Source organism: Aulostomus chinensis, chromosome 16 (genome assembly GCF_037954235.1).
Source record: "Aulostomus chinensis isolate RoL2024-O1b breed Wild chromosome 16, RoL_Achi_v1.0, whole genome shotgun sequence".
NCBI classification, from domain to species: domain Eukaryota; kingdom Metazoa; phylum Chordata; class Actinopteri; order Syngnathiformes; family Aulostomidae; genus Aulostomus; species Aulostomus chinensis.
In genome coordinates this window covers 4,164,131-4,190,505 of record NC_141335.1, presented here as the reverse complement: position 1 = coordinate 4,190,505, position 26,375 = coordinate 4,164,131, and the positions used below count along the sequence as shown (strand labels likewise).

General features: G+C 43.2%; 1 protein-coding gene across 9 annotated transcripts in view; it reads left to right on the top strand.

Annotated features, from left to right (window-relative positions):
- The window catches only part of wdpcp (WD repeat containing planar cell polarity effector), a 72,029-nt gene that overhangs the window by 44,942 nt on the left and 712 nt on the right, over positions 1–26,375 (top strand). For 5 of the 9 annotated variants that reach the window (XM_086181518.1, XM_086181517.1, XM_086181515.1 and 2 more), the window contains 7 exons: positions 2,862–3,050; positions 3,621–3,744; positions 4,784–4,847; positions 16,245–16,344; positions 22,199–22,307; positions 24,399–24,490; positions 25,720–25,792. In XM_086181518.1, the coding sequence (XP_086037644.1) occupies positions 2,862–3,050; positions 3,621–3,744; positions 4,784–4,847; positions 16,245–16,344; positions 22,199–22,307; positions 24,399–24,490; positions 25,720–25,792 (751 nt within the window). Of the gene's footprint in view, positions 1–2,861; positions 3,051–3,620; positions 3,745–4,783; positions 4,848–16,244; positions 16,345–22,198; positions 22,308–24,171; positions 24,322–24,398; positions 24,491–25,719; positions 25,793–26,375 lie in introns of those variants that run through there. The other 4 variants (XM_086181520.1, XM_086181519.1, XM_086181521.1 and 1 more) reach the window with 4 other exon arrangements.

Below are 26,375 nucleotides of genomic sequence, written 5' to 3'. Positions count from 1 at the left end.
AAGGTTGGCAGGAGTCACGCTCTCAGAGGTCATTCAATAATTGCCCCGGGGCAAGAGCCCCCCAGGTGCATTCTGGGATGCATTTTTCCGATAAATCATTTGCAGTGGCTGCGCCATCCCTTGAGGCCCCCAGATAAAGTTTGCCAATCAAAAATGTTCCGAAGCCGCCATCTCAGCCTCTAACACACAAGCATACACAAGCACACTCATAGGGTCTTGTACACACACAGGACATATCTACCGTCTTTAATTGTGACTTTGGAAAGAAGATGTGACAGTGGCTGGCCGTTTTGTGGGAAGTTTGAAAGCAGGAGTGTGGGGGTAGAGGTAGAAGTGTGTTTGAGTTTGTGCGGTTTTGACTGTGTGGTTTTGACTGTGTGGTTTTGACTGCGTTTGCCTGTGTGCACAAGGAAAGGGGAGGGTGTCTTCTAACAATAGCTTCCTCTCCTCTGATCGTCTGCCAAGGTTTTGATGAAGAAAGTCACTGCACGTCTTTTCTCCCTGATAATTCCCCCAACACACACACACACACATTCACACTCACAGATGTGTGTATATTCCTCTATTTCTGTGTACACGGGTGCATGCACGCACGCACGCACACACACTCACACACACTCCAACTCATTTGTTTGTTTGCTTGCACTCCTTCTCTGTATTGACTCATTTCATAAGGCCCGCTACATGACAGAAGGAGTGAGTTGGGAGGCGGCGATGAAGAAAGACTTGGCCAAGCTCCAAATTCTCCCTTTTTTTTTCCATAGGAGGCAGCGCTCTCTGGTGCAGCCCTCCACCCCCCCTGCCTGCACTGAGTTATCTCATCTGGGCACACGTTGGCCACGGCTGGGCCGGCACCGGTACAGGCTGCGGAAGGGCAGACTCGGGAATGTGCCGCATGATATGCAAAGAAAATTCTCATTTTATTTGGGAATAGAAATATTATAGATGTCCAATTACATAAGTGAGCACACGACAAGTGTTAATAGACAGCTCAAGCTTTGTCTTTTCATTTTGGTTTCCGACAAAAGCAGAAAGGTGTATTGAGCAGGCGTCAGTTTAACATCTAGGTGGCCTCTCCGCAGCTGCACGGGCTCATTTGTAAAAACTCTTAAGTCTCCAACTTTAAACGCTCTGGTGCTCTTAAAATTGACTAATGTAATTCCAAGATATTTGAGCATTTAGATTTTATTAACCTTCTGAAAGATTAATAACACATTTGTATGTAGTGTTAACCTTCTTTATTTTTATGGGGCAGAATGCTGAGCTACAGTTCCTCATTAATTCGCGAGGCGGCTGATGTCAGTGTCACTTGTAGCTCAGAGAACTTTAGCCTCCAAAATCTTTTTGTCCTATTGACAATGCACAAAGCAAGTAAGGTTTCTTTGCCCCTGTTATTGATGCTGCTGCTGATCTTGTCCTGCTTGGTGTTGTTTTGGTTGTTGTGTCTGACGCTGACCTGAGCTATCGGATTGTAGACGAGCGCAGGGGGAGAATTGATAATAATCCATGGTTTCTGCTTGGAGTTCGCTCAGAGCAGACATTAACACCTAAGTCAAAGCACACGCCACACACGCACACACACTGCACCGCGCTCAGCTGATGTATTACATTAGCCCACTCTTAAGGGGATTTGGGGGCTTGCTAATTGCTAGCTTGTCATTTTAATTGCCTTGTCACCCACACAGACACACACACAACTTCTTCAATTAATTTGACAGTGCTGTCGGTGATCACTTACACACTCTCCAGAAATGTGACACTTCTCAATTTTGTTCAGGGAATAAGCTCATTCAGGTAGGATTCCACTTCCTCCCAGCTTCTACTTGTATGTGGGAAAAGGAGGCCAGATTCAGCAGCCATGTTTATATGTGCTTTTGCAGCACATTACATGCGCATCCATCTTCCTCACAACAAGCCGGCAACAGTGTTTTACTGTACACCGTCCTGATCAAGTCACAGTGGACCCTAATCATCCTTGGCATTCAATACCTTTACCTCCCGTATGTGTAATCTATCGTTGCCCTCGCACACAGAATGAGACACCTCGACTGCCGGTAAGGGTACAAAACCTCGTCCTTCCATTATTCAGCAGAGTCCTAATCTGCTCTCACAAATTCACAAACAAAAGCATAATCAATCACCTGTGGACAAGAGGCATAAAAAGTAGGGTTGTTTCTTTTGTCTTCACCCATCATAAATGACTTGAGGTGATCTAAGACATTGAGGTAAAGCTCACACTCGCGCGCGCACACACATACACACATACACACACATCATACATTATTTCACATTTTGGTTTTAAGACTTTTAAGGTTTAGGAAGTCACTTGAATTCAGGTGAACACGCATGCGAGATCCCCAGTCTTATCTGATGAATATAAACAGATGAATGAAATGCACTTTTACTCCTTTTTTATTTTGGTATTTGCTCACATCAACCAACAATTATACACTTGGAGTTAAACAGACTTCCTGGCCAGTTGCTTCAAACTGTCCAGTGTTAAACTCTGCCTCAGCGTTGCAGTGGAAAAGGGAAGAATCAGTTCGTACTCGCATGGAAATGTTGGAGGTGTTGGTCTGTTTACGTGTTTATACTTGTATAAGGAGAATATGTAAAAATCAGTGCTTACATTTGAAATATCAACACACATTGATGAATACTCTCAATCTAAAAATGTGAAATAACTTTCATCGATATTCTCGATGTTTGATATGATATACAAACCAAACATTATAGCTAACATGGGTAATAATATCATCATCAAGTGTTTAATTCCTTTTATAGCATTGTGCATAATTGAATGTTGTTTATTAATTGTTCATGTAATAAACTGGAATTAAAACTCAGGCTGAACGTGACAGGGGCTCTCACCGGAGGCCAGATGGGTCCAGGGGAGCTTCTGCAGCAGCGGCTGCGCTGCGGCCAGGTCACAGAGGCGCTGCACATCCTGGAGGCCTTGGACTGGAGCACTGTGGGAGATGAGTGCTTCCGAGGCCTGAGCTCCATCACCAACCACCTGCTGAGGCAGCAGCTGAATGCAGAAAGAGAGGGTGGGTCTCTCATCGAACACCAGCAGAAAATACCACGGATACCTGTTTAAATCTCAAGTATTTATGCTCGTGTAGAGTTGCTCTGTGGGTGGACACATCTCACCGTATGTAACGAAACCTCAGTCCTAAAATTCACGGAGCCTGAATCAGAAAGGAGAATAATTTTTTGGCAGTTGTTGTGGTAGTCACTAAGAAAAAAAAATAATTAATGAGCAATATTAGCCTAATGTTTTGTAGCAAAATGTTATATTTTGATTTTTTTTTTAATTATTGCTTTACTTTTTTTTATACCCTGTATTTTTATGAAATTCTGCTCTCATTAACCTTTTCTATGAAATTCACCAACATCCAGAGAGGCAAGTGATGACACAGTTAAAGCCCAACATTTTTATTGTTATATTTACCATAAAACCATAATCCTGTGACATTGTAAAACATCTTATATTTCTTTCTTCTTCTGCTTTGCTGAATTGTTTCCTGATACACATCTCAAACAGCTTTACCCATTTTGTTTTTATGTATTTATTGTTATATTTACTGTTTCACTGCGATTAATTCTACTCTGTGCAGCACAACTACAAGCAGTATTGGGTGTGTTCTATGCCCCACCCGTCCCTCTTTCGGATGCAGTAATAATGGAGTACCGGGAGCCAATCCGCAAGTACGCTCGCCGCTTTTTCCACCATCTCCTCAGGTAATGCACCCTGTCTGAATACATAAAAGTGTGGTCCGCCCTTAGGCTAGAGATCAGACGATGACCTATAAAATGTTGAACTTTAATTGAAAACTTTAAAAAAATGTATCTGTTGCCAGTAGGTACCCGATGAATGACTGAACGCTGCTGGCGTGTTACTCGTTTATTTTGTTCATTTATCAACAGAACTTCTGGAATTACAGTCCTGTCCCAAAATGTCTTTCAGGAAAAACAAACAAAACAAAAACAAAAACAAAAACACATGTATTTGAGAGACAATTTAGCACTGCCTATTTTCTGCTTTCTATTGATATTTTGGAATTTCTGAAAGAAAAAAAAAGAAGAAGAAAATATGGAATAGCTTTGAATTTCGTCTCTCTCTCACACACACACACACACACACACACACACACACACACACACACACAGAGTTGGAGCTTTGAGTCATTCATAAGGCGAAGCAGCACACATGCACCTGTTTGGGCTGTTGTTTCATATTCCCTGCTGCCATGAGAGCCTTTTGAAATGCCTGTTTGACTGAAATAGACCCTGCTGTTCCCACACACTGCTGCGTACTGCTCTCCGTTGTGCAATTACCCCTGTTCCCTCTCTCTCTCTCTCTCTCTCTCTCTCCCTCCCTTGTCACGGTGCTGGTGCGTCGTCTGGCATCCCTCCTCCTCTCCTCTCTTATCACCTACCTGCATTCTTTTTCTCTCAATCAACATCAAATGAAGGAAGCCCCCCATCACCACCACCACCTCCCACTCTTCTTGTGTTTGTTTGTTTGTTCCATGTTGGCTCTGGACAGGAAGAAGTTGAGGTGTTTTGTACTGGGAGATCCAGCTTAAATTCTGGATAATAAAAGAGAGAGGGCTTCCAACTCTCAGTTCAGTTATTGAAAGTTTTTCTGTGGAGATGTTGGAAAATAGGGAGGTGTGTGGAGACATGAGCATCCTTCTGTTAATCTGATCCAGACAGCCTTTAGTTTTGGGTGTTTTGTCAGATGTTCCCTCTAAAAGAGTTTCTACGTTCTCTGCAGACACCAGCGCTTTGAGAAGGCCTTCCTCCTTGCTGTAGATTTAGAGGCCAGAGACCTGTTCATGGTGAGTAGATTTCATTGCGTTTCACTTGATATCTGCAATAAAACCTGCCACTCCATCTTGGTCCCCCCCACGGAGGTTGTGTTTGTTGTGTTGTGTGTTTGTCTGTCTGTTGTTAGCAGGATTATCTAATAACTACCGTGAATTATAGTGAAGGGGTGGAGTTACAGCCGAAGAGGAACCCAGTAGATTTTAGGACTCATTTGGAAATTTAATTTCACTCAACACTTTTTTCTTTTTTTTTAATGCTTTGCATTTTTTTTCAACTTACTGACTTTCATATACTCTAACAGTTAACATTCCTCTCACTCACCCAAAGGCCTTGATTTTGTTGAGGCTGTTATGTAACATGTCAATCCCAACGTGAATATAAATAACATTTTAACTCAGAATTGAGTGTGTGTGCGTACGGCAGGGTCGCCACTACACAACCTGCTTCAGTCCTGCTCATTCACTGTTGTAACCTCTCATTTGCACATGACTTGTAACCCGCACAAGTGTGTGTTGCATGTCAGAGAGCAGGTGTGATCTCAGTATGGGCCCCTATCTTTTCACAACCTCTATGGCCTCAGCTCAGCCTTTTCCACTCCTCTCATCTTCCCTGCAACTCACTCTTTCTTCCACTCCACGCTGAAATGCTCTTCTATGTGCTTGACCCCCTTTTTCATGGGGCCCCCTTTTGCTCAATGCTTCACCAACACCCTAGACATTAGTACAGACACATGTGCGCGCGCGCACACGCACACACACACACACACACACACACACACACACACACACACACCTCTTGCTCCCTCAATCACACTGATAGAACTGGTTCCAATTCCCTCCCCACTTAGTAGTGCTGCTGGGAAGCTGAATTGAAAAGGTGGAGTCAAGCCTGTGGACCTTGAAAGAGTGCAGAGAAGGGGGGGGGGGCAGAGTAGGGGGGTGTGGGGGTGGAAAACTTCATATGACAGATGTAAATCATACAAACGGTTTTCTTCACTGGAGATGCAGGGAAATTAGTAAAGAAGGAAGACACAGGTGATGGGATGGAGTCGTGTTTGTGACTAATTCCATCCTCTTGGTGGGAGTTTAAAGTTCTACCGTGCAGCGCTGAGCTGTCATCAAATCAGTTCGGTTATCGTTCCCATAATGCATCAGAGGATATTCACGCATCTCTTTGTCAGTGTAAATCTTTAACTTCCTACAGCACAAACCTTTGTTCGTGGAAAAATCTGTGAAAACGTCTGGTCATTCTTTTTACTTTAATTATGTAACATTTAAAAGTCAGGAGCACATGAAGAGTGATAGTCTTAAAGCATTCTCATGGTTTTAACAAAGCTGTTTTTAGGCAGAAGGTAAAATTCAGAATGATAAATGTGACCGCACTATCTACATTAAATTTGGAGCTCCGGAATATGTCTTTGGTGTGTTACCACTTAAGAAAACTGAACTAACTCATCAAGTAAGCGGATTTTGTTAATAATCTTATCAAAGTGTTTAAGTTCTGATGACGTCACATCGACAATGGGATCTTCGCAGCGCACAGAGTGACCTTGAAGCTCGACAATGTGATGTTGTTCACAACCGCTGCAGCTTCACTCTGTACAAGCAAAACTGTAAAACCTTTCAAAAACTGTGAGATCTGTGTGCAGTTTATTTAATTCAGGGCACCACAAGCAGAGAGCTGACGTCGCATCACTCTAGAAATACAGGAACTCCTGAGAGTTAAATGAAGGCTGAAGTGAGCAGCGTCAGGAGTTGGATTCTCCTGTTACCGTCTTTCTCATTTTTAAAATCAGTCTAATGAAGAGGACAGTGAAGATGATACTGTTTGGTCACTTTAGGTGTTTCCGTATAAAAGACCAAACACGTCAGATAATTCAAAATAGTTTCCATCCCAGATCCGGAACAATGTCACTGTTCAAGTGTTTTCAAGTTGTTGTTTTTTTTTGGTTTTTGTTGTTGTTTTTTTGTTGCCTCACTGACCAAGAGAGCAACATCACGTCATCCGAAAAGAGTGATGGGAAGAGAGAGAAAGAGTGAACGTTGACATTTCACCCCTCGGCCTGTCCCTCACTCTAATTAGGTTGTGTTGCTGCTTTAACCTGCCGGTTGGCTGATGGAGTCGAGGTGGCGTGGGTTAATGAGGGCAAACCCCCACCCCCACCCCACCCCCCATCTCCACTGAACTCTGTCTAACTTTTAACTTGCCCACAATACCACACCGTCGACTTGCTAAAACCCACACACTCAAACACAGATAACGGACCCTCACCTCTTCTACAAATGCCCAGCATGATACCCCCCACCCCCAAACTCCTGACCCGCATCCCCCCCCGGGCCTCATTGTTACTCAGCTAACAATAGAAGTCCTTTTCCTACAAATAAACCTTTTGTTACAGTGAAACACTTTAGTGTCGGGCTAAATTGAGGGGGAGGAGGAACTGGTGGCAGGGGGGGTTTTGGTGGAGGTCGGGGGTGTATGTAGTGTATGTTGTCCGTGGTTACTGAGTCGTTTGCAATTTTTTTGTCATAATTGGCGCCATTCTGTAGCTCCTTAATTAGCCTTTGATAATGAGTTGATAATACAGCCAATTAGGTCATTCGTCAGCCAAGTCAAACTGACGACAAGTTTTTTTCTCTTCACCCCGCTCCCCCTTTTCTCCTTCTCCTTCTTCTTCTTCTTCTGCTTCTTCTTCTTCTGCTTATTCTTCCTCTTCTTCTTCTTCCTCCTCCTCCTCCTCTTCCCCCTCTTTGGCTCTTGATGTTGCTTGTTAATTAAATCAAAAAGTGTGATAGAAGAATCTGATGCCAGCTCATTTGTTCCCTAGTGAGGGCTTGTACTGTTTCTTGTCAGATATGCTAGCAGTAAGGAAAGCAGGGTTCACCCCATATCTTCCTCCCCTATCTGACGCACGGCATGGCAATGCTGAGGAGGAGGAGGAGGTGGAGGAGGAGGAGGAGGAGGAGGTATCACACGTCTTCAGCAATAAGCTCATTGTTGTCTCTCAAATGAGCAATTAGCGTTATGAAACCATGAAGTCCTTAACACCTATCTGATAGAAGTGTTTGTCAAACACTTGGCTGCTGGTTACCAAGTGTGTCAGAAGTGTGTGTGTGTGTGTGTGCGTGTGTGTGCGTGCGTGTGTGTGTGTGTGTGTGTGTGTGTGTGTGTGTGTGTGTGTGTGTGTGTCCAGGCATCATGCCTGGGTTAATTAGTGAAAACATGTGTTCATGTTTGCATACGTGTGGATGTGCGTCTGGTCTCCTTGACAGATTTGATTGTATTGTTGTTTGTTCCATCCAACAGTGTTTTAGTACATGAACTAGAATTCTCTGGTCTGGTGTATTTTTCATGCTGCTGGGAGTAACTAGCGAGATGCAGGTGATGGGAACTTGTTGAGGATAAAGAAAATACTCAGAACGTGTCAGGCATTTAAAATCAAACGGTGTTGATGTTTTTACAATAATACAGGAAGAGAGAAGACACTGGTCCTTCTATATGTTTCATATCATTCACAATATAAAGTTACACATCCTCCCCATGAGAGGATTCTTCTGTATCAAACGTATTGTCCTGTCACAGGCACATGCCCACAATTTAAACATTTGCACAGAAGACAAGTGTTGTTATAATGTCCATGCGTGTATGCTGAGGTCAGCCAATAGCGGAGTTGATATTTTCACTTGAGTATTTGTCGATTCTAATTCTTTCTCGACTTGGACTTCTTTAGTGTTGGATGATGATCAGGATGAAGTTTTCTGTCAGCGCGGACGAAATTCGGCTGTTGTGTTAATGCTGGCATATTAAGAAAGAGGCATAATTGTATTAGATTTAAGAAAGAGTCATAAAATTAATATATAGGAGTTTATACAGTAATCAGATGAAATAAGCTTGTGTTTTCTGTAAGGGACCAGTCTTTAATAACACTGTTGACACTATTGTCAGAAACCAAAAGGTCAAAAAGTTAATCTGCACTCTAAATGTCTAAAAGAGCAAATCCACGCTGTACACTCACGCATGTATTTCATGGATCCTGTTTGACAGCCAACATGTCAGACTACAAACACACAGACATGAGCCTGTTAATGTGCTGTAAGCGCTGCCGTGTGCCAGTTAAACTAATCCTTCATTTATTTGGAAGTAACCCAAATATCAGTCAATATCGGGCTCTTAACGTCCACCTCAAACCCCTCCCCCCCATCCCGAAAAATGGCCCACTAAAACGCCCCTCTTTATCAGTGCGGTTCGCTGGACGCTCTGCAACCCCTAAAGCTCTTATATAAATAAGATTAGTGTCGCGTTTGAGCGGCGGGAAATAAGGGGTGTAATATCTGATGGTTTTATATGCAGTATTATTGTTATCCCTGCTTAGTCGGGCTGATACTCCTCTTTCTCTCTCTCCTACTAGCTCTCTGTTTGTCTCTCTCTCTAGTTCCACGTTTGTTCATTCTTTTATTCTTTCTCCGGGTCTCCCTCTCTCTCCAGATTCAGACAGTATTATGAGGAGCTAAGCTGGAATAAAGCGCCCCGGCATCAAATGTTCATATTGTCCTGTTCTGTCTGTCATACAATCCTGCTGCCTGCTGCTTCTCTCTCTCTCTCACTCTCTCTTTCTCGCTCTCTTTTTCTCTCTGTCTCTCTCCCACACACACACACACACACACACACACACACACACACACACACACACACACAGATGAAAACCCTCGCTGTGAATCACGTCCCATTTTTATGTCTTGTTCTCCATCTCTCTCTCCTCTCTTTTCTTTATTTCTCTCTTCTCTCACTATCATTTCAGTGTAATGCCTCCTCTCCTCCTCAGCTGTTTAATCTGCTGCTGCTCTGTTTGTTATCAATTAGGAAGCCGTCCTCATATCTAATTGAGGGGCCACATCCTCGGTCACAGCAGCTGAATTCGTCACCTCAGTCCTGGGAGCCGATTTAGGCTCTTTTGAGGCCATTTTGTTGTCAGCCATTTTCACATTTCCTCCTAACTCCTTGCCACAGAGGGCAGGCACCACACTATAATTACCCAATCTGTTCCCATTCATACTCTTCAATTTCAGCACCTCTCACTCTCTCATTCTCCCTCACACCCCCCCCCCCCGCCCCCTGCCTCAGTTCCTTTCTGCTCCTCATCTCTTTTGGAAAGCAGCACCCCCTCTTTTTTCCCTTTGGGGGTACAAAAGATGGGTTACAATCTGGGGGTATTAGGGCCGGGTGCAGGCTCAGCTGGGGGCTGGCTTTAGCCAGCTGAGGGTTATCCATGGCGAGCCCTAAGTCAGAGCACTGATGTCCTGTGATGTCGCTGAGGCGGAAGACTTTCCTTAACACGCTGTATCCTTTGATGGGCCCTCAGGCCTTTACACTCGGCCTGAGGGAAACCCTGCGACCCTCAGTAGCCCCTCGTTGGGTGCCAGGATGAGGATGTGATTCACTCACAGTTCAATCAATTTAGGACAGCGGTTCCCAAAGTTTTTCAGCTGGAGACCCGAAACAGAAATTTGGTTTCACCCTGGGACCCAAGGGTAGAAAAAAATACATCCTGGCACAACATCTACACTGATACACTGAAAAAAGAACAAAGCATGAATTTAGAATGTATACAAAATAAATACGTTTGGATTGCATTGGATTTTAAAAGTATACCAACGCAACAATCTGATTTGCTGAGTTTTAGGTGAAGTTGCTTTTTCTTTTTTAGATGACCAGAGAGGATACACACACACACACACGCACACGCGTGCGCACGCATATGCACCCGCAGAGCAAAACAAAGACTTAGCGCTGTCAAAACTTTGGAAGTGTAAGGTAAGCGTTCATTTCTCAGCTCCTGACACCTAGAAACGTCTCTTCAGCGCTTCAAGTGACGTCAGCTACGTTCATAACTTCCTGGTATTTTCATTACAACATCATACATGTGAGCCAGAGTGCAGGATTCACCACTCAGGATCACAAAGGTTCCACAGGTGAAGACGTGTAACTCCAAGGTAAAGAATGTGAGGCCTGCCATAGCACGTGAAATATTTATACCAAGTGGGCAAGGTAATGTCTCTGAGCTTATTTACTTTTCATTATTACCATCCAGCTCTGGCAAAGACCTGGCGGAGGGAGAGAATTCACCACAGCCGAGCGGTGAGCACGATCGTTCCTGCTGCTGATTGGCTGCGATAGTGCTGTTTTTATTCGCTTTAAAGTGCCAGGAGCCGTGCGGGAAGAGTTGGACGATAGCGAGGAGCTACGGGCGGGATTAGACCAAAAAAAAAAAAAAAAGGTATTGAATGAAAATTGCCGACTCTTCCTTTAAGAAGAAGCATTCGCCTCTAACTAGATGTCAGTGTTTAGATTGGTGTCATAATTTCAGCAAAGGATCAGATCTTTTTCTCTGAATACAAACTTCTGCAATCAGGGAGATGATTTGGAGGACCAAAGTGCAAAACAAACTGCATCAAAGTCTCGTTCGTTCCAGCCTCTCTTAAGATGTTGAACAATGGCAAAACCTGGTGCAACAGAGCACCGTGCATTAAATACACGAGCGCTTTTCTTGCACTTAAATTGCCCAGGGGAAAAATAATGTTCACTCTTACTCTTGTGAATTATTAACGAAAATTATGGGGGGTGTTTTACACTTAAATTATCTGTTTTAAAATCCGGAAAAAAAAGTGTTTTTCCTGAAGTGGTTTCACCATAAAGCCTAATTATGATAGTGTGGTTTCACCATAAAGCCTAATTATGACAGTGTGGTTTCACCATGAAGCCTAATTATGACAGTGTGGTTTCACCATAAAGCCTAATTATGATAGTGTGGTTTCACCATAAAGCCTAATTATGATAGTGTGGTTTCACCATGAAGCCTAATTATGATAGTGTGGTTTCACCATGAAGCCTAATTATGACAGTGTGGTTTCACCATAAAGCCTAAGTATGATAGTGTGGTTTCACCATAAAGCCTAATTATGATAGTGTGGTTTTACCATAAAGCCTAAGTATGATAGTGTGGTTTTACCATAAAGCCTAAGTATGATAGTGTGGTTTCACCATAAAGCCTAAGTATGATAGTGTGGTTTCACCATAAAGCCTAAGTATGACAGTGTGGTTTCACCATAAAGCCTAAGTATGACAGTGTGGTTTCACCATAAAGCCTAAGTATGATAGTGTGGTTTCACCATGAAGCCTAATTATGACAGTGTGGTTTCACCATAAAGCCTAAGTATGATAGTGTGGTTTCACCATAAAGCCTAAGTATGACAGTGTGGTTTCACCATAAAGCCTAAGTATGACAGTGTGGTTTCACCATAAAGCCTAAGTATGACAGTGTGGTTTCACCATAAAGCCTAATTATGATAGTGTGGTTTCACCATAAAGCCTAAGTATGACAGTGTGGTTTCACCATAAAGCCTAAGTATGATAGTGTGGTTTCACCATAAAGCCTAAGTATGACAGTGTGGTTTCACCATAAAGCCTAAGTATGATAGTGTGGTTTCACCATAAAGCCTAAGTATGATAGTGTGGTTTCACCATAAAGCCTAAGTATGACAGTGTGGTTTCACCATAAAGCCTAATTATGATAGTGTGGTTTCACCATAAAGCCTAATTATGACAGTGTGGTTTCACCATAAAGCCTAATTATGATAGTGTGGTTTCACCATAAAGCCTAATTATGACAGTGTGGTTTCACCATGAAGCCTAATTATGATAGTGTGGTTTCACCATAAAGCCTAATTATGATAGTGTGGTTTCACCATAAAGCCTAATTATGACAGTGTGGTTTCACCATAAAGCCTAATTATGATAGTGTGGTTTCACCATAAAGCCTAATTATGACAGTGTGGTTTCACCATAAAGCCTAATTATGATAGTGTGGTTTCACCATAAAGCCTAATTATGACAGTGTGGTTTCACCATGAAGCCTAATTATGACAGTGTGGTTTCACCATAAAGCCTAATTATGATAGTGTGGTTTCACCATAAAGCCTAATTATGATAGTGTGGTTTCACCATGAAGCCTAATTATGATAGTGTGGTTTCACCATGAAGCCTAATTATGACAGTGTGGTTTCACCATAAAGCCTAAGTATGATAGTGTGGTTTCACCATAAAGCCTAATTATGATAGTGTGGTTTTACCATAAAGCCTAAGTATGATAGTGTGGTTTTACCATAAAGCCTAAGTATGATAGTGTGGTTTCACCATAAAGCCTAAGTATGACAGTGTGGTTTCACCATAAAGCCTAAGTATGACAGTGTGGTTTCACCATAAAGCCTAAGTATGACAGTGTGGTTTCACCATAAAGCCTAAGTATGATAGTGTGGTTTCACCATGAAGCCTAATTATGACAGTGTGGTTTCACCATAAAGCCTAAGTATGATAGTGTGGTTTCACCATAAAGCCTAAGTATGACAGTGTGGTTTCACCATAAAGCCTAAGTATGACAGTGTGGTTTCACCATAAAGCCTAAGTATGACAGTGTGGTTTCACCATAAAGCCTAATTATGACAGTGTGGTTTCACCATAAAGCCTAAGTATGACAGTGTGGTTTCACCATAAAGCCTAAGTATGATAGTGTGGTTTCACCATAAAGCCTAAGTATGACAGTGTGGTTTCACCATAAAGCCTAAGTATGATAGTGTGGTTTCACCATAAAGCCTAAGTATGATAGTGTGGTTTCACCATAAAGCCTAAGTATGACAGTGTGGTTTCACCATAAAGCCTAATTATGATAGTGTGGTTTCACCATAAAGCCTAATTATGACAGTGTGGTTTCACCATAAAGCCTAAGTATGACAGTGTGGTTTCACCATAAAGCCTAATTATGATAGTGTGGTTTCACCATAAAGCCTAATTATGATAGTGTGGTTTCACCATAAAGCCTAAGTATGACAGTGTGGTTTCACCATAAAGCCTAAGTATGATAGTGTGGTTTCACCATAAAGCCTAAGTATGACAGTGTGGTTTCACCATAAAGCCTAAGTATGATAGTGTGGTTTCACCATAAAGCCTAAGTATGATAGTGTGGTTTCACCATAAAGCCTAAGTATGACAGTGTGGTTTCACCATAAAGCCTAATTATGACAGTGTGGTTTCACCATAAAGCCTAAGTATGACAGTGTGGTTTCACCATAAAGCCTAATTATGATAGTGTGGTTTTACCATAAAGCCTAAGTATGATAGTGTGGTTTTACCATAAAGCCTAAGTATGATAGTGTGGTTTCACCATAAAGCCTAAGTATGATAGTGTGGTTTCACCATAAAGCCTAAGTATGACAGTGTGGTTTCACCATAAAGCCTAAGTATGACAGTGTGGTTTCACCATAAAGCCTAAGTATGATAGTGTGGTTTCACCATGAAGCCTAATTATGACAGTGTGGTTTCACCATAAAGCCTAAGTATGATAGTGTGGTTTCACCATAAAGCCTAAGTATGACAGTGTGGTTTCACCATAAAGCCTAAGTATGACAGTGTGGTTTCACCATAAAGCCTAAGTATGACAGTGTGGTTTCACCATAAAGCCTAATTATGATAGTGTGGTTTCACCATAAAGCCTAAGTATGACAGTGTGGTTTCACCATAAAGCCTAAGTATGATAGTGTGGTTTCACCATAAAGCCTAAGTATGACAGTGTGGTTTCACCATAAAGCCTAAGTATGATAGTGTGGTTTCACCATAAAGCCTAAGTATGATAGTGTGGTTTCACCATAAAGCCTAAGTATGACAGTGTGGTTTCACCATAAAGCCTAATTATGATAGTGTGGTTTCACCATAAAGCCTAATTATGACAGTGTGGTTTCACCATAAAGCCTAAGTATGACAGTGTGGTTTCACCATAAAGCCTAATTATGATAGTGTGGTTTCACCATAAAGCCTAATTATGATAGTGTGGTTTCACCATAAAGCCTAAGTATGACAGTGTGGTTTCACCATAAAGCCTAAGTATGATAGTGTGGTTTCACCATAAAGCCTAAGTATGACAGTGTGGTTTCACCATAAAGCCTAAGTATGATAGTGTGGTTTCACCATAAAGCCTAAGTATGATAGTGTGGTTTCACCATAAAGCCTAAGTATGACAGTGTGGTTTCACCATAAAGCCTAATTATGACAGTGTGGTTTCACCATAAAGCCTAAGTATGACAGTGTGGTTTCACCATAAAGCCTAAGTATGATAGTGTGGTTTCACCATAAAGCCTAAGTATGACAGTGTGGTTTCACCATAAAGCCTAAGTATGATAGTGTGGTTTCACCATAAAGCCTAAGTATGATAGTGTGGTTTCACCATAAAGCCTAAGTATGATAGTGTGGTTTCACCATAAAGCCTAAGTATGATAGTGTGGTTTCACCATAAAGCCTAAGTATGACAGTGTGGTTTCACCATAAAGCCTAAGTATGATAGTGTGGTTTCACCATAAAGCCTAAGTATGATAGTGTGGTTTCACCATAAAGCCTAAGTATGACAGTGTGGTTTCACCATAAAGCCTAAGTATGATAGTGTGGTTTCACCATAAAGCCTAAGTATGACAGTGTGGTTTCACCATAAAGCCTAATTATGATAGTGTGGTTTCACCATAAAGCCTAAGTATGACAGTGTGGTTTCACTCTACTCTTGCTGTCTCTCTGTTTTGTTCCTGCTTTGCATGATGAGATAATGCTGTCACTCAACTGGACTCTCCAGAATCAAGTGTTCCTGACTATGCATGCTTAACTTCAGCGTCCTTCATTTCGAGCATCCTGATTTACTGTGAACTACAGTTTCAGAATTGATTTGTCGTGTTTGACTGTTGTATTAGAAGATGAATTGACCTCAGGTGCTGCTCGGGGGGTTTTAAAACAGGAAGAGCCGTCTGATGCAGTGTTTAGTTTTTTTAGTTTTTTTTTTTTTTTAAAGAGTAGAATTGCAGCTTGAAATCAGCCTCCTGCAGATATCATTTAGCAACGTTAACTGTCTTTATGGCTGTGTGAGACTCAAGCAGAGAGATACAGAGGATACACACTGTTTCCAATATTGTCACAGGCTGATATAGTAATGTGCTCGGCTGGATATGGTTCTGTTTAAAGAGAGAATACCAGCGTTTCTGAAAGATGAACAGTCCCTCGCCTCCTCTCCCACTTTTGAAATGTGACAGATAACATCCCCCCCGGTTCAAAACCGGAGAGGTGGGGGTGGGGGCGCTCTAGCAAGCTGATTTCAAAGTTTTTTTGAGGAACCGACATTTCATCCAACCGGTGCTCTTTCTGATGTTGGGCTTCAAACGGCTCATTTTTTTTTTCTGTCATTTCATCTGTTTCTTCCGTCTCCTGCCAAAACATCACCCCCACCCCTCCAAAAAAGAAAAAAAAAATCCTATTGTCATCGGAGCCTAGATTCATTTTAGATTAACGTTTGCATTTCTTTCTTTCTTGCATTACCTTCAAAGGACCTCCATTATGTTGCCAGCGATAAGGGCGAGGTGGTGCTAGCGGACGTGGCCAAGAGGAAAGCAAATGAAATGGAGGCTCAGGCCGTCGCAGGCGAAGGTAGGAAAATAATCATAATGACTGACCAGAAAGACGCCAAATGTGACTCGTTATTTCTCCTCACATCTGAAGCGGAAGGTGGACGCTCGATAACCTCAGGAACTCACCCACTCCCAAACACCCGTCCTCACATCTAACACCAAGGTATTTTCTCAGGCTTCTCATCTCAGAAGCAGAATTACATCAGATCATGTTTGACAGCGTAAAAATTACCAACTCATGTAACCTTCTTTAAAAAAAAAAAAGAAAAAAAAAGACAATGAGACTTTAAAAGAAGTTGCACGCTTTTAAAAGTGAAAAAGACGCGTTTACGAAGAGATATCAACCTTGACATGAACCCTTGGTTGGAAACAAACCAACTTATTATGACATGGACACAGTTTGCTTCAAATTCGCCTGACAGTTAACACAGCCAACATGTGACGGGTGTTTTCTGACTTTTGGTCACCGCAACTTCAAGAGCAGAAAAAGGTCTCCAAATTCGATAAAGACACCGAACTGTTAGTCCTTGAAAGTCAAACCATACTTTTAGCATGAAGTATCACTTTAAGGTTTCTGATGGTTGAAGGTTTTTCTCCCCAAATTGGATTCTTAAAACAAAGTGTTAAACTTCAGATTAATAAAAAAACAAAAAACAACAACAACAAAAAAACATTAAGGCAGCAAAGTGTTTCTGAGGAACCAGTAAAGAGAAGAAAACCAGCAAAAACCCTTTTTTGTCATTACTTCAGCCTCTGTTGCTGTTCTTTGACAAACACTCCCGAGAGCACATACCAGAGGGGATCAAGCTGAGTTCCTGATTACACACACACACACACACACACACACACACACACACACACACACACACACACACACACACACACACACACACACACACACAATTCCTCACAGAGGCTCCTATGGCCAACGGGTGAACAGAAAACATTCAAATTTGTGAGGGAACTAGATGAACATGTCTGATGAGTCCTTCATTAGTGTTAAAACACACCACAAGGCTATGATTGTGTGTGTGTGCGTGAATGTGTGTGTGTGTCTTCTCACAGACAACCAAATGAGGCGCAAGAGGTATTTAACTCCACCGTATAAGGTCAAACACCTACGGCCGAATGTCTGCGTGCTTGTCGGTGAATGAAAATGAGGGTTTGGGTAACGGTGAGGCCAGTTCGAATGCAGTTTCTGTTTTTCCTAATGTGATGCGTAACACGCACACTCCTCCTCGTAAGCCTCTTAATTATGTCCTCGATGATTTACCTCCATCACCTGCAGCATGTCCTATCCTTGGACAACAGCACTGCAGAGAAGGAGGGAAGGTAAGGGACAGAGGAGAGAGAGAGAGAGGTAGAGAGGGATTACAGCAGAGTAAGAAAGGAAGAAAAGGCAGGGAAGGGTTAGGACCGGAAGAAAGAGCGAAATTGAAGATGATGATTGGAAAGAATAAACAAGGAAAGAAATGATATTAAATCAAGGAATATCTAATGGCAGCAATGGAAACATGAAAAAATAAAGGATTTGTGCAAGTGGAGAGAGTGCTGAAAGATAAAAATCTAATTAATAAAATGGTGGAAAAGCACCCAGAAAATGTTCCCTAACACGTGAACTTTAGCCATTAGAGCGTTAAGTTGAAGCTCTTTATTGCTGTGTTTAATTAGAATGTGCCAGTGACATGAAAAAGGTGCATAAAATTCACGGCACGATAGACATTGGAGAAATAAACACGCGAAATACACATGATATCACCAATACACCATTTCTACAAATGTGTGCTTGGTAGTGCAAGATTATCAGCAGCATAAACAGAGCACCAGCAGGAAGCTTCCAGCACTGCACATACTACAGCAGTGAGGGGGTAGAAGTATAACTTCAGAATCAGGGGTTCCATTATTTCACAGCAACAGTACATCAGTTCAGATCAAGGCGAAGTGGGAGTTGAGTTTGGTGGCTGGTTTAACTGGGAGTGTGTAAGAGCTTTAACACACTGTGTGTGTGCGTGTGTGTGTGTGAGAGAGAGAGAACGTTCAGACAGGGAAGATGGGTCATAAATAATCAGCGACTGGCTTCTGGTTGTCTCACTTTACACAAACATGTCTTTACACTCCCGGAGTCTCAGCTCCGGCTCGCTCCATCTCACGCGTGTTCAAACCTGTCAACACATGTACACAAAGTTATATTTACCATTTTAAAGCAAACAAAACGAATTTAGGACACAAGGAGTTAGATGATTGGCCCACATTCTTACAGACGTGCTGAAGAGCACAAGACCAGCTAGTTGTCTGATACAGATGGCATTCATTACCACCTGTGTGTGGCTGGTGTTGTATTCACCTGGTGCCTGCTTGCGTGTGCGTGTGCGTGTGTGTGTGTGTGTGTGTGTGTGTGTGTGGGTGTGCATAACATTACCACAGTCATTTCTGAGTGTTCAAGCAAGTGTTTATCTTTGTAATTGAACAGATGATACCATCACATCTGTGGAAGACACACTCCCACACTACTCATGTTACTTATGAGCTAGTCATGGCTACTGGGTAGTCATGTAATAATCCATATACTCGTGTAATAATCCAGTAATAATTACTGAGTACTCAGGAATCAGAAACTCACTCACAAAGGTTGGTTACATCTCCAGATGGTCTCGGGTTCATCTCTATGACTATGAAGCAGGTACCGAGGCAGCAGCGGGTGTAATTAAACATCACGTATTCTTCTTGATCTCAAGAAGACTCGTGTGATTCACAGTTGGAAATAAACCTCATTTATGCAGTGGCTCATTTCAGCCTTTCTGGTGCAGCCTATTTCAGCTCGTGTCTCTCCTGACGTCAGCTCATCTTGATCGGAGAAGCCCCTGACTGTTCTGAGGACAGGGATGCCTGAACTCTTTGCTCACAGGAATCACGTTTACTGCTATGTTTAGTCAAATCATCAAGGAAAAAGCCGCTTGTGTCACCACTCACATGATTTTCTTAAGTTCCCTTGGTGCAGCAGCTCTGGGCATCAGCCCAGACTCAAACTTTTTTCTGTTTAAACAATCAAGAGACAGAAATTTGCTTGAGCTAATAGTCACACCATACAGAACGACCCCTGGAGTCATCTGTGTTGTCTGAATAATGCACATGTATATGTGCACCTGGGTGTGTCATGTGACCTGGAAGACACTTCAAAACTGTGTCCCGATGGATGGGAACATTTGGAGAGATCGGCTGTTAAACAGGGAATTATGAAGCATCCTAGTTAGTTTGTGTTAGACAGGCTTCTCGAAAGTTCCATTGTGACTTCAGCAAACAAATGGGAAAAAAAAAAATTTGTTGACAACGATAACAAGAACTGCTGCTTCTACTCATGGCTGTTGTCTAAACAAACCAAGACCCTGATCCTGATGTATTTAGGGATGGAGGTATGCTAACCTGCCCATCCATTACCATTCATTGTGCCAAGCTAACTAGCAGCCATCTGAGCAGAGGAGAGAAGGGTATCTATGTCCTTGTCTGGGGGTGAGGCGGACTGCGAATAAGCGAATAATTTCCCAAACAGGTGGCAGGAGCTCAGGGGTTAAAGCTAATGTTGAATATGTTCACGCCTGCTAGTAAGAAGTTGAAGCTCCCCCACCAAGCCATTCCATCAAAGTTAACTGTTAAACACCTCCTCGTGATTCTGCAATTTGCAGTTGTTCATGATGTGAGTGAGCTGGTCTGCAGTGTTTCTTAAACTGGATTTCCTGGATTTGTTTTTATTGTCTGTCAGAAACCTTGAACACACCATCACCATGGCAGGCCCCCAGTCCATTTTAAACACAAAGATATTTCCAGAATCCCACATACGTGTTCCACGGGGTCGCGGTGTAACATCCGTATTCATTTATTCAGGTTTTTCGCTGCATGTTCTGCTTTGTTTACCCAACAAAGCCTCACAATAACCTCTGCTCTATTACATTTATTGGCAGCAGGTAGTACAGTGCGTGAATACTTGGTCTTGGGGTTTTTGTTGAAACTGGTTTACATATGAAAGTGTAGGTTTTGCTGATTTCACGCAGTTTTGACACCTTGTTATGCCAGTCAAGCTTTTAAAATCAGACAAGAAGTCAAACAGTGATGGAGGTTGCGTGAAAAGCAACCAACAGAACTGAGAGAGGAGCAGAAACAAACGTTTCCTTCAAGACACACCAGAGCTAACAGGCTTTTACCACAACGACCAAGAAAGGAGAGAGAGGGAGAGGGAGAGAGATGTGGGGAAGTGGATCTTCAGATAAAGCTCTTGTCTCTGTGCCCATTGAAAGGCCCAGCAGTCACATCAGCATTTGTGAGGGGGAGACGCAACGATCAGGCAACCAACTTGGCTTCTCCTCTTGGCAAAATGATACTCAAAAGAAAAGAGATACGGTAGCGAGAAAGAGAAAGAAGCCTTCCCTCCCACTTGTTCGCTACTCTGCCTCTCACAATGCCGTATCTATCCAAATCAAAACACTTGTCAGCCAGACAGCTATAAGCGATTTCTGATGCTGTTATAAAAAGGCGCCACTTCTAAGCTGAAATGTGAGTTCTCTATTGTGTGTGGCTTGTGTGTGTGTGTGTGTGTGTGTGTGTGTGTGTGTGTGTGTGTGTGTGTGTGTGTGTACAGGGAAAGCAGAATCGCTGTTCATCTGGCTTTACAAAAGATGCACATAAATGGAAGATATGCATAGAAATGCAGCATCTCTGCCCGATCTCGTTCCAAGTCCAGGACTGATGTTGGTGCGTCGCTATCTGGAACTGAGAAATCATCCCAACAATAGCATCAGATACGCTCTTGATATCAGTGTCTCTTCTTTCCACTGGAAATGAACTCCTTTCTACAGTTTTCTTGAAGTGAAATGTAATAATCCAGGGTGATGAGGGACTAGATCAGCTGTTTTCACTCCGGCTCCTCAGCTGGTTGGTTTCCTGTCTCACCAGGCAGTTTCACTCCAGGGGTGATTAAGATCAAATGGTTCCATTGAAATCCAGTAGATGTGTGAGTGCTGAGGAGAGGACCAGAACATGGAGTTGCGATCGTTATTCACTCTGACCTGGACAGCTCTGAGCAAGTGACACGAGCGGGTATGCCCCTCAAATTGTGCAGAGACCCCCCCCCCCCAGAGTGTACATGTGTGTTTTTTTCCTGTGTGTTGTTTTGACTGACACATTCATCCATTTCACATCTATTTCAGGAATAACGCTCTCGTTCTGGATGAGCTGTCTGGTTTATTTGAATGCAGAGTAAGAAGGAGAGGCTGCTGGATTGACTCTGAACAAGAGAGCCGGAGGTGCAGAAACACTTAACCTGTGTTTAAAAAGTCCGAAATTAAGAGCCGGAGAAAAAGAGAGGGTGCAGGCTGGGTCTGTTTCTCAGTGTGTTACTGACAAACCAAACCACCCAAGATGTTCGATGCACTTGTTCTGCAGCTCTATGCTCTTTTCAGGTGATCGGACATCGTGAAACACCGTCTGCATACGTATCCATGTGTTCTTTTCCTCTTAAACCAGGGCAGGTGAGGCGGTTCTGCAATGTGGCGCAGGAAGCATTTCATACACATTCACACTGCCAGAACAATGTGGCCACATGTGGGCCAGACCACCTCCAAAGGTGGCCCCGGTGATCAGATCTCGATATGTTTGCCTCTGTAGTTGGAGACGTGTGATCGGGTCACTCGGGACGCACCCTAATGCTGGGTCTGAACCGGGCCTGAGATCTCATGACTGCAAATCTGATGAATGTGGAAGTGCTCCACTGTCACTCAGGTTCTCTCAAACCGCAACAGAGCAACGCATCCAGCAGAGCACGCGTCCTGTTTTTCATTAATTTGAAGTCCTTGGGCATCGTTTGTGTGTCTGTGTGTGCGTAGATCCACTGAGGGGCCGAAACGGCGTGTGTGGTTCCACCCCGGGGGACAGACAGTCGGACAGGAACCAGAGAACAACAGGATCGTCGTACCCAAACACTCCCACAACGCAGTGAGTTGCGCGTGTGTGTTTCATCGTTGAATGTTGGTGTACCTCTCCGTGACCATGTTGTCTCGCTGGCCCCTGATCCTTTACGCCATGTGTCAAAGATCTTACCGAGTAATGACACTCCTTTCATGCTTCAATACAAATATACACATTTTTCTACTTTTGGTGGTTTTGTTATTGATAGAAACAATATATTTAATTCATCCTATATGAATCAAGCCCCCTGACTCATTTAGTGTGTGGACTTGAGTCGTGCATGTCCCCACCCTCAGCGATCCACCATTGTCTCTATATGATTTGCATGAGAGCATCAGTGTCCAAATGACCCAGCCGCAGAATAAACCTTCTCTCCCAGTGACATTTCAAATGTCAAAGCCACATCAGTTCCGGGTCTTTACATTTCGAGCGATCCCGGAGCTGAACCCAGAGCTGTTTAGCCACGTTTAAAACCCCAAACAGAGTCCATTTTCACCACGGTTTGGTCTCCGGAGCCATGACACAACTCACTGTTTCAGAGTGATTGTTTAATACACTGGTCTAGGAGAACGACGTGTTGAGAGAGTGTGACTAAAGACACACTGAAAGCATCCCTCTCTCACACAAACAGATAGATACAAATATAGCCATCCACAGCTCTATTATTGTGGGATGGAGGGAGGAAGGGAGGGAGGGAGGAAGGGAGGGGGTGATGGAGAGGCATTCCTTGTCATACCCCAACTAACATATTGGAGTATTTATATGGGATTTGTGTGCATTAGATAAAAAGGCGCTCTTGTTCTTTTCATCCTCATAGGCTTTTCATGGCTGTTTGACTGTAACACTGATGACTCTCCGCACCCCCGCCCCCTCCACCTCCAGCCCGCCACTCTGCGTTCCTCTAAGCCCCCTCCATCCATCCCAAATCCCTTCCTATCGGCCAATTTAAACAAGCTGGGTCCAGTGAGAGAGCGAGAGAGAGAGAGCGAGAGAGAGAGAGAGAGAGAGAGAGGGGGGAAGAGACGGAGAGATGCTCTGTCCTAAGCTCTTTTTAAAAACAGTAAAAGGAGCGAGAGGAGGAAAAAGAGTGGTAAAGAGGGTTAGGGCAATTTGGCAGCCAAAAGCTGGGTTGTACTACCCCAGGTCTTCCCCTGCTGACAGAGGCTAAGAAAGCAGATCCCCAAACCTCCCTAAAGATAATGGCCACAGAGAGAAAGAGACAAAAGCCTTTGCTGTTTTATTGCACAGTTTCCCCCCTCCTTTAGAACAATTTTATATGTTGAACCCCCTCCCTTTGTAATCTGGTCTCAGATGAAGTTTCATTGTTTCTCATGTGAAGCCAATGACAGCTTAGCTGAGATGGAGTAGGGGAGGCATTATAGCGCGGGCGTTCTCCCGCTTGGCTCGCTGAGAAAAGAGCAGAGAAAGAGAGGGAGGCGAGCACAATAGCAGTTTGGGGGCTCTGCAACGATAACCCGCATCCCCAAAATCCGACTCTGCGCGTGGAAAAGAGGGAGAACGAGATGGGAATCTGGGAAGCATCCCAGAGTTCCTTTGATGGCCGCTGGCGTCTCTCAAGCTCCTCCGTCAGTGGAGTAATGACAGCGGAGGCTTAGCAAGGCCGAGGTCAACATTAGGCAGCAGGGAAGCATCTGATGTTTAGGAGACACTTTCATTTTAGTTTCACACGTGCAATGGATGTTTATGATCGGAATCTGTGAACAGGAACGGGTCCTGTTAAAACAAAAGAAAAAAGAAAAAGGTGTCATGAATTAAAGGTGTGGGAAAAACATACATGAAAATAATCCGAATGTGAAACATTGATGTTTGCCCATGTATTTACATGAACCATAGCCCTCAAAAATGAAATAAAAACCTCCCCCTCCTGCAGGATGGACCAAAACAGGAGCAGCTAACAAAGCTCAAGCTCGTACGTGAGTGAGGAGTAGCAGATCTAGAGAAGTCCTGGATGGAGAGATGATGAGAGGGATGGGTGGAATGAAGGGGTGGAGGATGACAAGTTGGAGGAAGCGTGTGTATGTCATGGATGGAGCTTCATACGTGACTGAAACACGCTACCCCCAAGTGATGCTGAGTTCTGTTTTTTTCTTTTTGTAGTGATGGAAGAGCCAGGGAGGGGAGGAGACCACAGGCCCAGAACCTCCATGTGGTGGTGAACCCAGACATTCTCAGGACACTGCTGCAAGCAGGTGTGTGTGTGTGTGTGTGTGTGTGTGTGTGTGAGATCACTATCACAAAATCAATACAAAATATTAGTACTGCGTTTCAGCGATAGGACACAACCCTTTTATTGCGTTTTACTGCCTCCTATATTTTATATGAATATGTAAATAAAATTTCTGCCGTCTATAATTTATATATTTTAATGAGACGGACGGTGTATTTTTATATATTTTGTAGGTTCCCGTTCTTGTGACCAAGAGACTCCAAATCCGTTCCAGATAGAAGTTTCATTCTGGGCAAATGAAGCACACATCTTGTTATTACAGTTTATGGCCTCCTATATTTTATTCAAACATAGAATGCAAAATTTTGTATGTATTGATTTTTTTTCTTCCATGTCATGTGACCAAGGGCCTCTGACCTCTTTCCATTGCAGTTCATGGCATTCTGTTGGTGCAAAATTAACCGATTAGTTTTGTTGTTGTTGTTTTATTCCGGGTCACGTGACCTAGTAACACCAAGCCAACGCCACTGCATTTTACTGCCTCGTCTTTGTAATCACAATCTGAAAATACACCTCCATAACCGACCTGCTCGGTGTATTATGGATGGCGACGTCCCTGCCGCTCCCCCCGGTAGAGCCAGTCAGTCCATTATATGGATTCACGGCTCGTCGTGCTGGTTCCAGGGCCACACGTTAAGCCCTGCAACAATTCTCCGGTGACATTCAGACTGTTGTGTTCTCTAAATGTAGCCTGAGTGCGCTTCTCTCCCAGTCTCAGATGTCTGCGATGACTAACTGGTCATTTAGCAGAAGCAGCCATTAAGAAACCATCCCCACTTCTTCTCCTCTCCCTCTCCTCCCTCCTGCTCTATCCATTTTAATAATTCCATTTTTCGGGTGATTAGCAATTGTCTTGCTACCAAATCGCTCTGTCATTTGATAATCCGGACTGTAGGCTATTGGAGGGAATTTGCATCACCGTTTTAAATATGTGTATAAGGCGCGCAGGGGTTTTAATGTCAATCATAACCTTATTAACGCAGGGCTCAGAGCGAGATAGATCGCCATGAGTGACAACAGTTTACATTCGTTTAAACCCAGACGCGGCGACGTGTCCGACCTACTGAGTGAGCATGTAACTTGCTCAGGCATTCCGGTGTGTGTTTATGTGCTGCGGGGCTGTCGTGTGCGATTATGCATGGATAATGTGGGGTTGTTGTACTTGTTTAAAGTGTCACGGCTGGTTTACAGGAACATCCAACATCATCTGTCTTGTTCATTTGGTTCTGCAGGGAGCAGCGAAGGTGTCAGAGATGGCAGGAATGTAAGTTAATTGACTGGAAATTGATTTTTACTCTCATTTGTGTTGGCAGAATTGACGAGGCTGCACAGAGCCTCAGCTGAGGAAGTCTAGAATCAAGTTCACGGCCACTAATTAAAACTGCGCTTCTGCTGAAGTCACTCAGAATTCAAACTTTTATCATCCAAACCAGTTTCCATTCCTCTGCCGTGTGGAGAGATGCCTCGTCGTTCAATACCCGAGGAGGAAATCTCCTCAATCGTGGTTTATTTTTGGTCTTCATCTACCGATGATTCTCACAATCAATGAGTGAATCGTTTGGTTCATAAAATGTCAAGGACGATTTTGAAACGCTCGTCACATTTTCCCAGAGCCTAAAATGCTTCTTCTGTCCTTCCAACAGCCCCAAGACCAAAAAAACATGACCTTAAATGATGAAAAAAAGCTGCAAATCTTATATTCCTGAGTCTGGAAACAGCAAATGTTTGAAAACAAAAGACTGAAACGATCAATAATGATTCATTTTCTGATGCTGTATTGATCGATTACTTGATTGTTACAGCTGTAGTTCACACGATGTCAAACTGATCAGTGGAACTGGAAGCAG